This window comes from Otolemur garnettii, unplaced genomic scaffold (assembly GCF_000181295.1).
Source record: "Otolemur garnettii isolate 467f Iridium unplaced genomic scaffold, OtoGar3 scaffold00008, whole genome shotgun sequence".
Taxonomy (NCBI): domain Eukaryota; kingdom Metazoa; phylum Chordata; class Mammalia; order Primates; family Galagidae; genus Otolemur; species Otolemur garnettii.
In genome coordinates, this window is record NW_003852403.1 from 34,390,405 (window position 1) to 34,404,541 (window position 14,137).

At 40.9% G+C, this 14,137-nt stretch overlaps 1 protein-coding gene across 1 annotated transcript in view; it reads left to right on the forward strand.

Annotated features, from left to right (window-relative positions):
- Positions 1 to 11,776, forward strand: part of STAMBPL1 (STAM binding protein like 1) — a 43,229-nt gene extending 31,453 nt beyond the window's left edge. Inside the window, exons 6-11 of the mRNA XM_003783686.2 lie at positions 1,928 to 2,288; positions 3,480 to 3,604; positions 5,584 to 5,721; positions 9,597 to 9,709; positions 10,615 to 10,714; positions 11,432 to 11,776. Coding sequence (XP_003783734.1) covers positions 1,928 to 2,288; positions 3,480 to 3,604; positions 5,584 to 5,721; positions 9,597 to 9,709; positions 10,615 to 10,714; positions 11,432 to 11,488 — 894 coding nt within the window. The 3' untranslated portion in view covers positions 11,489 to 11,776. The remainder of the gene's footprint in view (positions 1 to 1,927; positions 2,289 to 3,479; positions 3,605 to 5,583; positions 5,722 to 9,596; positions 9,710 to 10,614; positions 10,715 to 11,431) is intronic.
- The last annotated feature ends 2,361 nt before the right edge of the window (positions 11,777 to 14,137 follow it).

Genomic DNA, 14,137 nt, shown 5'->3' on the forward strand with positions numbered 1-14,137 from the left:
TTTATGTGATGACTTTTTAAATATATGCATTTAAATTAAAGACGCAATGATGTGAAACCAATAAAAAAAATTTATGTTGATGTCCAGGTTAAGCACATGGACCAAAGATATGGTATTTCCTTTTCCTTACAACATCTAATGAAACAACGCATCAGAAAATAGATTTCTCACAGGGATTTAAGTAGAGATTTTTGACCAACTCTTGCCAGTGGTAACCTTGAGCCTGGTGGCTGTTCTTTGGTAGATGAACAGACATAGTAGGAAGTACGGAGAGCAGTGCCTGGTTTCAGATGGGCCTAATTACATAGGCCTGGGAAATGTGAATTTGATTCTTAAATATTACTATCAATATTTGATTGAGATGGAATAACAGCTACCTATATAATGAAATGTAATTGTATCACCAATCTAGATGTTCTACTAGATTGTTATTAAATAAAGAGTGAACATGATAGTTGTTTCTTAGAATAAACAAGAAGGCATTGAATGGAAAATGACCAGTCAGCTTATGGGATACTCAAGTTCAGCTTGTGAATTCATAATTTTTATGGCTTTATTATAAACGTGGTTTTGCTTTTCTCACTTGTGTTCTATTTGCTTTGGAGGGTGTGTCCCTCACTGACTCTCTCTTCAGTTCAGTTTCTTCAGCTCTGAAAACCGTCATTTTGCTTTTTGATGTTCTATGGGCATAACCGGAAGACTGCTTTGAGCAAGATGTTTCCACTAAGTGGTAGAAGGGATGTTGAAATTGGAAGTTTCCCTCAAGTGTGGATATTAATAATTTGCTTTGAAATCTAAAAGATAAAAATGATCTTGAAGGTGAGGACAAAGAAGTAGCAAGAGAGAGGAGAGCCAAGTTCAGGACTCCCTTCCCCTCTGTGCAGGGTGTACCATCCTCCCCTCAGCACCTCCCTGGGAGGAGCAGCCTTGGCAGCTACTGTCTGGTCTGCCTTTGGCGTTGCCCATCACCTCACAGCCCACACTAGTATTCCTTGTAGAAATCTGTGCAGGGGATGGCGTGGCAGCCTCTGTGCCCAGAGAGCCCTCAGGATAGCAGCATCACATGGAGGCTTGTTAGACATGCAGTGTCTTAGGACCCAGTCCAGACCTGCTGAATCAGAATTTGCACCTGTAATAAGACCCAGGGTGATTCCTAATCACCTAGAAACGCTACTGTATCCTTCACGCAACCCCCACTTTAAAATCTGGTTTTATTCAAAGTCCTTTGTGGAGCTTATAAGAATTTCATATTCTCTGACATAATAATGCTTGGATATCTGGTTAGGACTGGAGAGCTTAGGTGACTCATTGTTAGCACAACATTTGTTAAGTTCTGATAGAGATGGTTGATTGAGATGTATTTGGAGAACTGTTTTGTAGTGATTTCCTTTTCTCTATAAAGTTCCAGCAGAGGATTTCTAAAGGCAAATACGGAAGGTTGTAGGGCAGCACTGTCCCGTAGCACTTCCTGTGAGGGTGGACATGTTCTGTTTAGTAGCCACCAGCCATATGTGGCTATTGGGTACTTAAATATGACTAGTGAGACTGAGGAACTAAATTCCTTACTTCACTTAATTTTAATTAATATAAGTTTAAGTAAGCACCGGTGGCTGGCAGCTACTGTATGGGAGAGCAGTCTAGGGGTGAGGCATTTATTCCATATGGTCTGGTTGATCAGGCTGAGCAGACAACCTTGACCTTGACTGTCTAGTATTTAGATGTGCAAGGAAATTGCGGGATTGCCACGGCCTGTCTCTGGTAAGATATGAGTGGATTTAGATCTGCTGTCTAAATCAGATCCAGGGGCTTTTGTGTACTTCCAGCATCTAGTCTGTTCTCTGTCTGCTAGAAGACTGAAAGTGTCTAATCCCAGTGCAATGTTTTTGCCTGAAAAACTAACTTCTCTTCTGGCCACCTCGTTTTTTAGAACAAATACAAAGCCGAAATTCTCAAAAAACTGGAGCATCAGAGACTGATAGAGGCCGAAAGAAAGCGGATTGCTCAGATGCGCCAACAGCAGCTAGAATCAGAGCAGTTTCTGTTTTTTGAGGACCAACTCAAGAAGCAAGAATTAGCCCGCGGTCAGATGCGAAGTCAGGAGCCCGCGGCTGTGCTGTCGGAGCAGATCGATGGGAGCGCTTTGTCCTGCTTTTCCCCACACCAGAACAATTCCTTGCTGAATGTATTTGCAGATCAACCGACTCAAAGTGAAGCGACCAGTCATGCTGGCCACTCTCCTCCTGTCAACAGGGCCTTAACACCAGCTGCGACTCTAAGTGCTGTTCAGAGTAAGTGAGGAATTCAGCCCTACAAGACCTTGAGGCTCCTCAGTGAACGAGACTGTATTTTGTCACTGAGCAGAAATTTTATTTATTTATTTATTATTTGTTTGTTTGTTTGAGACAGAATCTTGCTTTGTTGCCCTCAGTAGAGTGCTCTGGCATCACAGCTCACAGCAACCTCAAACTCTTGGGCTCAAGTGATCCTCTTGCCTCAGCCTCCTGAGTAGCTGGGACTACAGGTGCCCACTATAACAACCGACTATTTTTAGAGACAGGGTCTCCTCTTGCTCAGGCTGATCTCAAACTCCTGAGCTCAAATAAACCACCTACTTCGGCCTCCCAGAGTGCTGGGATTACAGACATGAGCCACCGTGCCTGGCCTTAAACAGAGATTTTAAATGAGAATCCCAATCATTTCTTTTTCTTCCATGTATTTTAACTAAGAAACACATACATCTTAAAGGTAAACACTTGTACTGGAGAGAGGAAAGATGTAGAGAAAACCGAATGTTTAACCCTAGTATGTTTAGCGTTATCTCTGGAGAGAATCTCACGCCCACAGAGTGTTGAACAGACTACGCCTGTGTTTCTACAGCAGTTAGTGCTACTCAGTACTGCCCCATCGGTGCTGGCGGGTTTCCAAAATCAATTAGCGAATTCTTCCTGACATGTCAGGTGGAATTGGTGTTCTCATTTATTTTAAATGAGTTATGATAGATGACCCTTTCATAAGTTACCTTACTGCTAATAATTATTTCCCCAAATGTTGTGCTATTACTTACTGATCACCAACTTTCATAAAGATGTGAGTCCATAGTAAATGCGGTAAAGAATGTTTAGCCTGTCTTACAGCATAGGAGGTGCGTTCTGTGCAGCCGATGCATTTCACAGAAAGCCTGGGTTAGGCTCGTTGCACAAGAAAACACACCTGTAAATAATCGGTCAAGAGCACAAACATGTAAGGTGCTGGCACTTTGCCACTTGGTTTGTAAACAATTTAGATACAAAATGTGGTTTTTACCTTCCTTCTAGACAATGTTTACCTTTATGAATTTTAAATAAAACATGGAAAGTGGAGCACCTGATAATTTTGTGTTTGAAAATTATATTTAACTGCAACTGCTTGCCAAGACCATTTCTGAAGGATGGGGATGAGAGATTTGTCTTTTAGCTGCTTCTCCTTTTTCTGTTTCTTAGATTTAGTGGTTGAAGGACTGCGATGTGTCGTTTTACCAAGAGATCTTTGCCACAGATTTCTGCAGCTGGCGGAATCTAATACAGTGAGAGGAATAGAAACCTGTGGAATACTCTGTGGAAAACTGGTATGGTCTTTTTTCTTAGCTTTCATCTTTAGCTTTCTTGGGATAAGCAGGACAGAATAGAAGCTTGCTGGGAGTTGCAAATGTTGTGAAATTAACTTTATGTAGATTGATTTCCTAAAGCTACAGTTATTAATACAATTATCCTTCTAGAAAGTGGATTGTAAAATTTCAGGGTCACAATGAAGCCTTGTTTTAAAGAGTCAGTCAAACCAAAATTAAATCTTTGCTTAGAAAAATGGTATAGATTGTGGGTATGTGGATTTCCATCTAATTTGCTAGAACATGTTTCCATTGTAACCGTTAGTTTTACATACATTCATATAATTCATCTTCTACCTATTACTACCTCTGGTAAGTATCATCTTGCCATCCCTTTTCAGATACTCTTGGAACAAAACTCAGATTTTGTTGTGTTCTTTCGTTTAAGGCAGTAGTTGCAACAGACTAAAGTCTATAGGCACAGGTCATATTGAATTATGGAAGATGTTACCAGAGGTGTGTAATGAGAATGCCAAAGCAGGAGAGGAAAGAGAGAAGATGCATTCAGTTTCCTGTGTGCAGCTCAGATGAATAATGTTTCTCTAGAAGTGTCCTCTTGTGGTCTGCTTTGGGTATCGGTTTATATTTGAGTCCAGGCACATTTTAAGCCCTCAGCAGTTAGTTCGGAATGGCTGTTTAATGAGTAATACTATGTTGTAGGCGATGCATGTTCTCCTGCTGCATTCTAGGGTTTTGTTGTCCCTCTTCCCCCAGAGAAAGGAAGTGCTGGTGACTAGCACAGGAGAACGACCACACACCGCTGCCTCTCGGTTGTGTGCAGCTGCCGCTCCCTCCTCTGTGCTATATGTTGTGTTTAGTTTGATTCCCTCATTCGTCTTTATTCATTCACTCCTTCATCAGATGAACATTTACTGAGCAACCATACGTGTCTGTGCCAGGCTGGGTGCTGTGCTAGGTGTTGGCAACAGCCACGGCCCCTGCCACACGCAGCCTAGACGATGCTGGGAAGACCCAGACAGATGACCGATTACAGGGGGCTCAGTGTGCTCTCCCAGGCTATCGTGGGAATGTATATCTGGAAGCCTCACCTCATCTTGGGGAGTCGAGAGCACTTTCCTGAGCAGTGATGTTGGAGCTAGTCCTGAAGGATACGTAAAGTAGTAAAGTAGCCGTGGAAAGAGGGTGGGATGGAGGGAAGAGCACCAGGCAAAGCGAAGGAATAGCGTGCAGTCTGCAGGACGGCCTTGAACCCAGGACAGCACTGTGCAGGGTGGAAAGGCCACCTGAGGCTGAAGACAGCCTTTCAGGGCACAGACATCTCTCACCTGAGGATCTAAGCACACTTCACAAGCCTTCCTCTCACCTCTTATCTTTTCCGGGGACGGGGTGGGGGGAGGATTTGTTTTTCCTTTATTTAATCGTAAATCTAAAACATTATCTAATTTCTAATTGTGGAAGATTCTAGGGACTCTTCCCAATATTAGAAGAAAGTCTTGTCTTGAAGTGAAATTTAATATAGCCATTCATAGTCAAACCAAACCAAACCAAACCAATAACCTCTGTAACCCTAAGAAATGCCCTTCAGCAACACCTCAAAATTAACTAGCTTCTCCCCCTTCAAATAAACCTGCCCTTGTTTTGTTCTGACTTTTTCCACTGGAGACGTAATGTATTGAGACATTGTTCATTAACTCAATCTCAGTGGACCAGTCTGGAATGGTAATTCCTACTTAAGGTATGGAATTTGGGGTTGTGAAAATGGGGTTCAGGCTCCAAACAACTGACTCTCGGACTCTTGGCAAAGAGTTTATTTTTACCTTTGGGACTTTGTTTCTGTGATGGGGAGTGTGTCTGAGGCCAGGAGGAATAACGGAAGAGGTGGGGGTACTCACCTTGGACAAAGCATTACTCTTCCTGTGCAGGGTTTTTATTTTTTTTCTGTCAGATACATGTTATTCTTTTTGTCAATTGTTTTTTAGACACACAATGAATTTACTATTACCCATGTAATTGTGCCAAAGCAGTCTGCGGGACCAGACTACTGTGACATGGAGAATGTAGAAGAATTATTCAGTGTCCAAGACCAACACGATCTTCTCACTCTGGGGTGGATCCACGTACGTTTAACCTCCTGGGTTGTTGTTTCTTTGTGTGTGTGGTGCTATTTTCCTCCTTGAAAAAGTTTAGCTTAATTCAAATAGCTTCTTACTTTTTTTTTTTTCCCAAATGTAATAGAGGTCATTGTATTAAAGGATTTTCAGTGTTGCACTGTGCCTAAATCTGTCAAATCTCGAGAGGGAATCTTATGCTTTTTTTGTGCCATCTAAAGTTAAAAGAGAAAAAGAGTAACATTTGGAAATTAGATGACTTTTTTGGATGATTTTACATACTCCAGGGCAAGCTTAGCCAGATTGTCACCTGATCTGACTAAACAGTTATTAATATTCTCTTTCTTTTTGCTATGTGACCAAATTAGATTATTTTAAGAAAATTTCTGAAAAACATTTTTTAAACAAGATGATATATGTATTTCTGTATGAATAGCCACAGAGTAGGGCAAGGAATAGGGCCAAAAACATTGGGTTCCAATGTCCACTGGGCCACCATAGGAGCAGGAAAGGGCTTACAAATCAAATAGACATGAGATGAAATCTCAGCTCTAAGAGTTCACTGTGGGAACACTGGCAAGTTATTAAAACAATCTGAGCATCAGTTTTATCATCTATAAAATGGGGATTATAATAAGTGACTTTATGTGATGTCGAATATTAAATGCGATAATGTCAGTGATTTTTTGAGCCCATCTTTCTAGGAACTCAGAATATGGCAGCTGTTGTGACTGGTGATAATATTCTTTTATACATAGCTTTCTATCTGGAGGACACTTCTCCATGCAGTTGCTTGACCTAGAGTAATGTCTATTGTTTTTGCTGCAATAACACAATAGTTGAGACTGGGTAATTTATAAAGAACAGAAATGTATTCCTACAGTGTTGTAGGCTGGGAAATCCAAGATCAAGGCCTTAGCATCAGTGTCTAGTAAGGGCTGCTCTGTGCTTCCAAGGTGGCACCTTGTTGTAAACTTGAGCCTTTTCACAAGGCTGCTAATACCCTTCATGAGGGTGGAGCCCCAATGGTTTAATCACCTCCCAAAGGCCACACCTCTTAATAATATTACATAGGGGATTAAGTTTCAACATGAGTGTTGGTGGGGACATCATTCGAACCATATCCGGCAGGGACAAGTCATCCTACTGGTATGAAATGCTGGCCAAAGAAGTTTCCAAGACACATTCTAGGAACCTCCAAGTGGCCCTCAAGAATGATAAGTGATCATTATGTATTTTACTTGCTTTATAGAGGACTGGGTGGGGCAGTGCATGTGCGCATGTGCGTGCTAGTAAACTCACGCAGTTGCCAGCATTTGCTGTTACATAGTTTAGGAGGGTAGAGGAGACTTTAGTCCCAGCTCCACCTGTAAATTACTGTGTGTCTTTAGTCAGGACTCCTAACCTCCTTGTTTCTAGGTTCTTTTACTGAGTAATGAATGCTTTCTCTCCTTACTGACTGTGAGTGAGCAGTGTATAAGACACTAGGTGTAAAAGCCCTTTGAAAAGTCTAAACTGCCTTTCAGATGTAAGAAATTATTTATAGTGAAGGAGTTTACAAAACTTTCCCCATGTCTGTTTGTTTTATTTAACAGTGAGTAAATATGCCTTGCTATTTGCTTGGAAATCGCTGTATTTTTGAGGCATCATTTAGCTTAATGTAATTTCTGTTACAAGAATGCATTTTAAAGCAAAAACCGTCGCAGAGAAATTGTAACATTAACAGCGACAGTCCATTAAATCATACACTTACATTGACAAGTCAATGTTAGCTTATCTTACAAACATTTCCCAGATTAGAAACAAAATTTTTTCCCTTCTGATCTGCTGTGTTTAGGTATAATTTATGAAATAATGAAGGTAAGTTGTTTGAAGAATAAATTTGGCATAGTTGTAGAATCCTAGGACTTTGCTTTTTGTTTAACTTATTTCACCACATCAAATTACTGTGGGTTGATGAAAATGCAAAAGTGTCACATGTCTACACCTCAGTGGTTTAAGGACTTCTGTGATGGTTTTTATTGTGCATAATAGTAGCAACAAATTTTAGAGCTGACTTTTTTCCAGATAAAAATTAGTCATCAGAAAGGTCTAAATCAGAATCATACAGCTGGATTTGAATGTAGACATCTTAGATTAACTAGTTAGATGGGCTTGAGCAAGTTACCTTCTCTCCTGCTTACCTCACTTTCCTCATCTGTAAAATGGGGATAATAAAAAATAGCACTTATCTTGTTATTGTGAGGATTCGGTGATATGATTCCCAGAGAGTGGGAAGTCCAGTGGTTGGCATATTTTCAGTTGTAATAAATGGCATCTGCTGCTATTGCTGTCATTGTCATCATTGTCATCATTCATAGAGTGAGGGAGTGTGAGCATGATCTTCCCAGGGGAGAGCAGTCCTCACTGCAATAGTCATGATTCCTCTTGACAAGAATGAAGGACTCAGAAGGTCATTTGGTGTCCAGTCTGGAAATAAATTGATTGGCAGAGTGATTTGTCTCTTTGATAACCTATGAAATAATCTATCCTGCACTATAGTTCTTTTGAACGTTTCTTACATTCTCACCAAAACATAGAAGACTGTATTTTACCCAGAGAAGATGTTCTCATGCTGCCCAAGGCTGTCAGATAACAAGGCTGTCAGACCTATGCCTCGTGCCTTGACCTAATGATTTGCATTTTAAATGTGCATTGCTTTTCTTAATCTAAGTCTTCATAGACCAAGAGTTATCTTTTCTTTGAGGAACATGTATCTTTCTATAAATAATCAGCTGATTTTACCTCTATTCTATCAAGTAAAGTAGAAAAATTTTAAAATCTTGTATTTCTTCAATGCGTCATAGTTTTATATTAAATATATTTAGCTACTACTATAGGCCTATGTCCTTCAGTTGATGACAACATTAAAATAACACAAGCAATAATAACAGTGAACAATTCTGATGTCCTTTCTGTGTCCTAAGCACTATTCTAAGAATTAAACATGGACTGTCCCATTCAGTCTTTTTAACACTCCCATGAAAAAAGTTATTATTATCCCTATTTTATGAATGATGAACTGAGCAAGAGCAATCTTTGCTGTGGCAGATAGCACATAACAGAGCCAGGCCCCAGCCGGTGTATGCCAAGGACCTTTGTTTCATAATTAAAATAGTCATATTCTTTTTTCAAGGATTAATTAGGGTTTAATATAAATTTTTAAATCACTGTGTATCCTTGTATTTTTCCTGTGCACATGAGAACCTATGATTTGCATAAACACAGGTTAGTATGTAACCAGGAACTTGGAAGATTGCCTTTAATTTATAATCTGCCCTCCTTTCTTATGCGGTGCCAGGTCAGCCTCAAATACATTCCACAACTTGGAGAACCCCCTTCTGTCATTTACAGAAAATGGCAATCTACAAAAGGACAGAAGCAACGTGTGGCATATGTAGTAAAAACTTTCTTTTCCTGTCCATGGTGTTATGTGTAAGGGTCTCTGGTCCAGGCAGTCACAGCGCTCCTGCCTTGTTTACAGATCCTTGTATGTAAAACTGAGATAATGAAATAAGAATGTCATAGATGAGGTGTGATAATCGCATGAGAATCTACCTAAAGCTCTGACATATTAATTTCCAACTCTTTCTTTCCCAATACGAAGAAAGTGCTCTAACACTCCTAGGAGCCTCTTCTCGAAGTTGTAGTTATTCCAGAAAAGCAAATAGTAGGAATATATAAAGAGAAGGACTGTGCTAGCAAAACATTTTTAAAAATTCTCGTTTGGTTAATAGTGGTTAAAAAAAAAAAGCCAGCAAATAAATAGAATTTTTTCTTCGGATGGACTGGGGCCTTGGCTAAGACTTAGGACCCTGAAAGACTGTCTCCTTTTCTTGTTACAGACACATCCAACCCAAACTGCGTTCTTATCCAGCGTGGATCTGCACACTCACTGTTCCTATCAGCTCATGCTGCCCGAGGCTGTTGCCATCGTTTGTTCGCCAAAGCATAAAGAGTAAGTGGGACCCTTGGAAGGCCTTGTGTGGGACCGCAGGGTTCCTGTGTGTGCAGACACCTGCTGTGGCACTTGGATAGGCAATGCCCAGGATGCCCTTGGGAAAAAAGAAATGTTAGGTGGTCGGCTCCCAGAGACCTCTAGCTCTTTGCTCTCTAACTTTTTAAGTCCTTTCAGTGGCACAGTTATTGATTTTCTTTCTTCAGTTTCTGTGACCTTGACGTGGATAATATTCAAAAGGGATATTACCCCAGTTTACCTTTGGAGATCTTAGTTCTTCTGTGTTTTGTACTACTATAAGAAATTTTCCAGCCTTAGTTACTTATAAAACCTTTCTAGTTTGGGGAGACAGTGCTTATCGTAGAGTAGTTACAAGCATAGGAACCAAACACAGTTATATGGGGACCCCAGCACCACCCTGAGTGGTGTGTTTGGCCGGACGCCTGGCCACTGAGAGCCCGGCTTCTCTATCCCTTCTCCCTGCCCATCATGGACTGATGTGAAGGTGAAATTCAATAATAGTGGATGTAAAGTGCTCAGCATACTGCCTGGTGCCACAGCAAGCATGTCACAAATATTCACTGTTGCTGTTATATAAACAGTTTTAACATGATTAGAAGAATTGGGAATATCTGCCCCTTGCCGTTTCCTCCCATGGGCCCCCTCCTGTGCGGCCTTGGCCTCCCCCTGGGGCTCAACAACTCATCTGCCTTGTCTCCGTTACGATTTCTCTCCTCTGTGTCAGTCTTAGGATTGGTTAAAAAAAAAAAATCACCCTGGAACTCCCAGTCTGTGGTTTCTCCATCCCCTTTGAGGAACATGGACACTTGTGCCTCTCAAATAAAGCATCTGGAAAGTGCAAATGATCCTTACTTTCTCTCACGTTTGTTCACCCTCCCATTTAGCACTGGCATCTTCAGGCTCACCAATGCTGGGATGCTGGAAGTTTCCGCCTGTAAAAAGAAGGGCTTTCACCCACACACCAAGGAGCCCAGGCTGTTCAGTGTGAGTCCATCCTGTTCGTTACTTTTCAGATATTTATGCTTTGCTGCCCCTTGCCTTTATTTAAGGAGAGAAATAGTAGCAGTCTACTATGGGGTGGATAAAACACTATGCTGCTTAGTTTAGAGTTTCGTCTCAAGTATTAAATAGTCTTTGTGTTTAAGAAATTTAGAAAATAAATGTACTGCTTCTCATTTTATTTACAAGGAAATGTCAGTATTTCTGTAGCAGAATTGATGATGTACAAAGGTACCTTTCTATTATGTATCTGTATGACACTTAAAAAAGGCTTTCTTCAGAGTCCAAATTTGCCAACAATTATTAGAGAAAATATTAAATGTTGCATGAACTCTCTCTGCTTGATATAGCCAGATTAATGTTTTCGTAACAATTCCATGAAAATGTACACTTCTTGATTAGCTTTGTATAGTTCCAAAGAAGTGTTATTTGACTGCATTTTTTTTTCTAACTTTGCTTGGAGGTTCTGTGGCTGTCACATCAGAGAAACATGACTTTGAAGTTAGAATTTATTTAAAAGGAAAGTTACTTGGCAACCTGTATAAATATTTTCTCGTTGAACATAAGTGAATGTGATTGTATTTTTTCCGACTGGAAATTAAAACTTAGAAACAGTTTTAAATTAGGAAACCTAAACTCCCTCCCTAAAGAAAATTGTATGTGAAGTATTAATGATGTAAAACCCATTTTTTTCTTTCCTAGATCTGCAAACATGTGGTGGTAAAAGACATAAAAATAATTGTGTTGGATCTGAGGTGATACGTTCCAGATGCAAGCACCGTCAACACCCAGACACCTGCCTGCCCTTGGACCTGCGGTTGCCGGATTTTCTTAAGATGTTTCCAGAAATGACTGACATTTTATATTTATATATTTTAGATCAGAAAGTTTGATATTTATTGCTCTTGCACATTTTGAAGTTTTTTGTTTTTTTTTTTTTTCCGGGAGGGGAGTTGCTCTGTGTCAAGAGAGGTTCTATGGTGTTAAATCCATCTCTAATAACGTACCCAGATACTGTGGCCAGATAATAAATTGTGCTGCAAACAATGCGTCTGGTGTTCATAGAGGTCTCTGCATACATTTTTAGCGCTTTAGACATTTTGCTGTATTTTTTTAATTTATTATAAAATGTAACTCTGAGCAAGAAATGCTAAGTCTGTGGAATCGCCACACATTTCTGCAGCCTTTTCCTGTGGGGGAAGGTGAGTACTTTCTCTTTGTGAGAGGAACCGTGGCTGCAGTTAGAAGAGCTCACGCTGGGTTTTCAGTGTCATCTAATCCCAGCCTCAGTGAATCACAGTGTAGTTGTGCCAGGCTTCCACGGAGGGACCAGGTTTCAGGGGGCCTCCGATAGCAGACCATTCATTAGTTTGAATTAGAAGACTTAAAAACAGAGAAGCTGGAGAGAGGAATTTAAAAAGGCTCAGATAAGAGTATAAAGCTAGTCACTGAGAAAGCCAGCAGGGCTGTCAGGGAGAAGAAATGAGGCATAGGAGATAACCGATAATTCATAGCCAAAAAGAGTGTATGGAAAAAGAATTTGGAAGGAACACTTGTGATTAAAGGTATCTGTGTATAAGTTAACACACAGAGAATAGGAATAAAATCAGTTTGAGACTAAACAGGGTGACATAAATACAATGTTGTGGTAGCACTAGGACTTGGAATGGCCTTTGTGACTGGCGTCTTGATAATAAAAGCATTTACCTGGATCCAAAGATAACAGATGAAACAGAAGGAATAAGAGACTTAGGAAGTCTGGTGGCAAGTTGAATTGGTAGGAAAAACCTGAGGAGGGAAACATTGTGGAGAGAATTTAGCTGCAAATATAAGGAGGGAAGAATGGCAGTGATACTGCTCGGTACCTTGAGAATATGGAAATATTCCTCAAAACCCAGAAGACAGGTTTTCCAGGCACAACCTTAATCTTGGCAGAAATTACTCCAGGAAGTCCTGGTCTGGCTGCCCTTTCCTGCAACAGCAGCCTTCAGGTCACTTCTTCGTCTCTTCCTCACTTTTTGGATCTTACCTTACTCTAGTCTAGCTTTCTTCTCTTTTCGACTTTTAAGTTTTCTTCATCAGCAGATCTCCTGGATCTCCAGGTTTCTCCCTGACTGGTGAAACTAATCCTATCCAACCCTCTCTATGCCTGATGTCCTGGACACCAGCCACAGCTTTCCAAGACTTTGCTGTCCCCCCTGGCATCAATCTGAGTTGCTAAATAACTCCTGGTTGCATGCATGAACATTTATTTCTGTATTCCCTATAGTCTGTGCTTGGAGGGGTTCACATTCCTCCCCACTTATCTGTTCCTCAATATTGGTATCATGGCACTCAATCTCTGTTCCAGTTCTCATTCAGGAAGAAACTGCTATGGGCAGCTCAGTGGCTTGTTTCTGTTTTAGGGCAACTTGTAGCCTTAGAAAGTTCAGGTCTCCGACCTGGGAAGTAGAGCTTGGCTTGCATGGTACATGGCGACTTTAGTTTACTGGCACCACTAGCTGAGGGCAGGCAGGTTAATTCTGCAAGGCTAGCTCCACAGACAACCTGCTCTTAACCTGAGTGATGCTATTCTTGATTTTTTAATGCTTAAAAACATCGTGATATTCTGATATACTTGATCAAAGGAAAAGATTATATACTTCATTCAAGTAACTGTTTGGACAATGGATAGTCGAAAGTAAATGATATTCTCTGTATGAAATTGAAATATACAGTAATACAGCATGAGGATGTAAAGTGAGTTGTTTGATGAAAAAACTACGGCTACTGAATGGCGCCTAGAGGTAGAAAAGACTCTGCTCAGAGCCAAGAACATTTGGCTACTTAGATTTCCAGAGAGAATACAAAGAGAAGCTGTGAGTATGCAAAACCAATTAAATCCCTTCTCAATAGCAAATCAGAAAACCCGTTTTTCACTAAGAGGTACATTGTATCCCCTGCAGGAGAGAGCTACACTTCTGGCACTTTGATTTCCTTGCAGAGAGGGAAAACCTCAGGCCTGAGGTAAAGTTTGAAAGGTTGTTTTGAAGGGCATGTAGTTGATTGCCAAGTATAAACCTGCCTTCCCAGAAGGAGTTTGTTGACTCTTGGAGGCAGCAAACCAGTGATCAAAGCTTTGCAGCAGGTTGAGCCCCAAGGCAGTGTCTGAAAGAAGGACCAACAGAGGAGGGCTGGCCAGTGGCTCCTGTCTATAATCCTAGTGCTCTGGGAGGCCGAGGCCAGGGTGAATTGCCTGAGCTCACAGGTTGGAGACCAGCCTGAGCCAGAGCGAGACCTCGTCTCTAAAAATAGTCAGGTGTTGTGGTGGGTGCCTGTAGGTCCAGCTATTCAGGAGGCTGAGGCAAGAGGATCTTGAATCCAAGAGTTTAAGGTTGCTATGAACTATGCCCCCACAGCACTCTATCA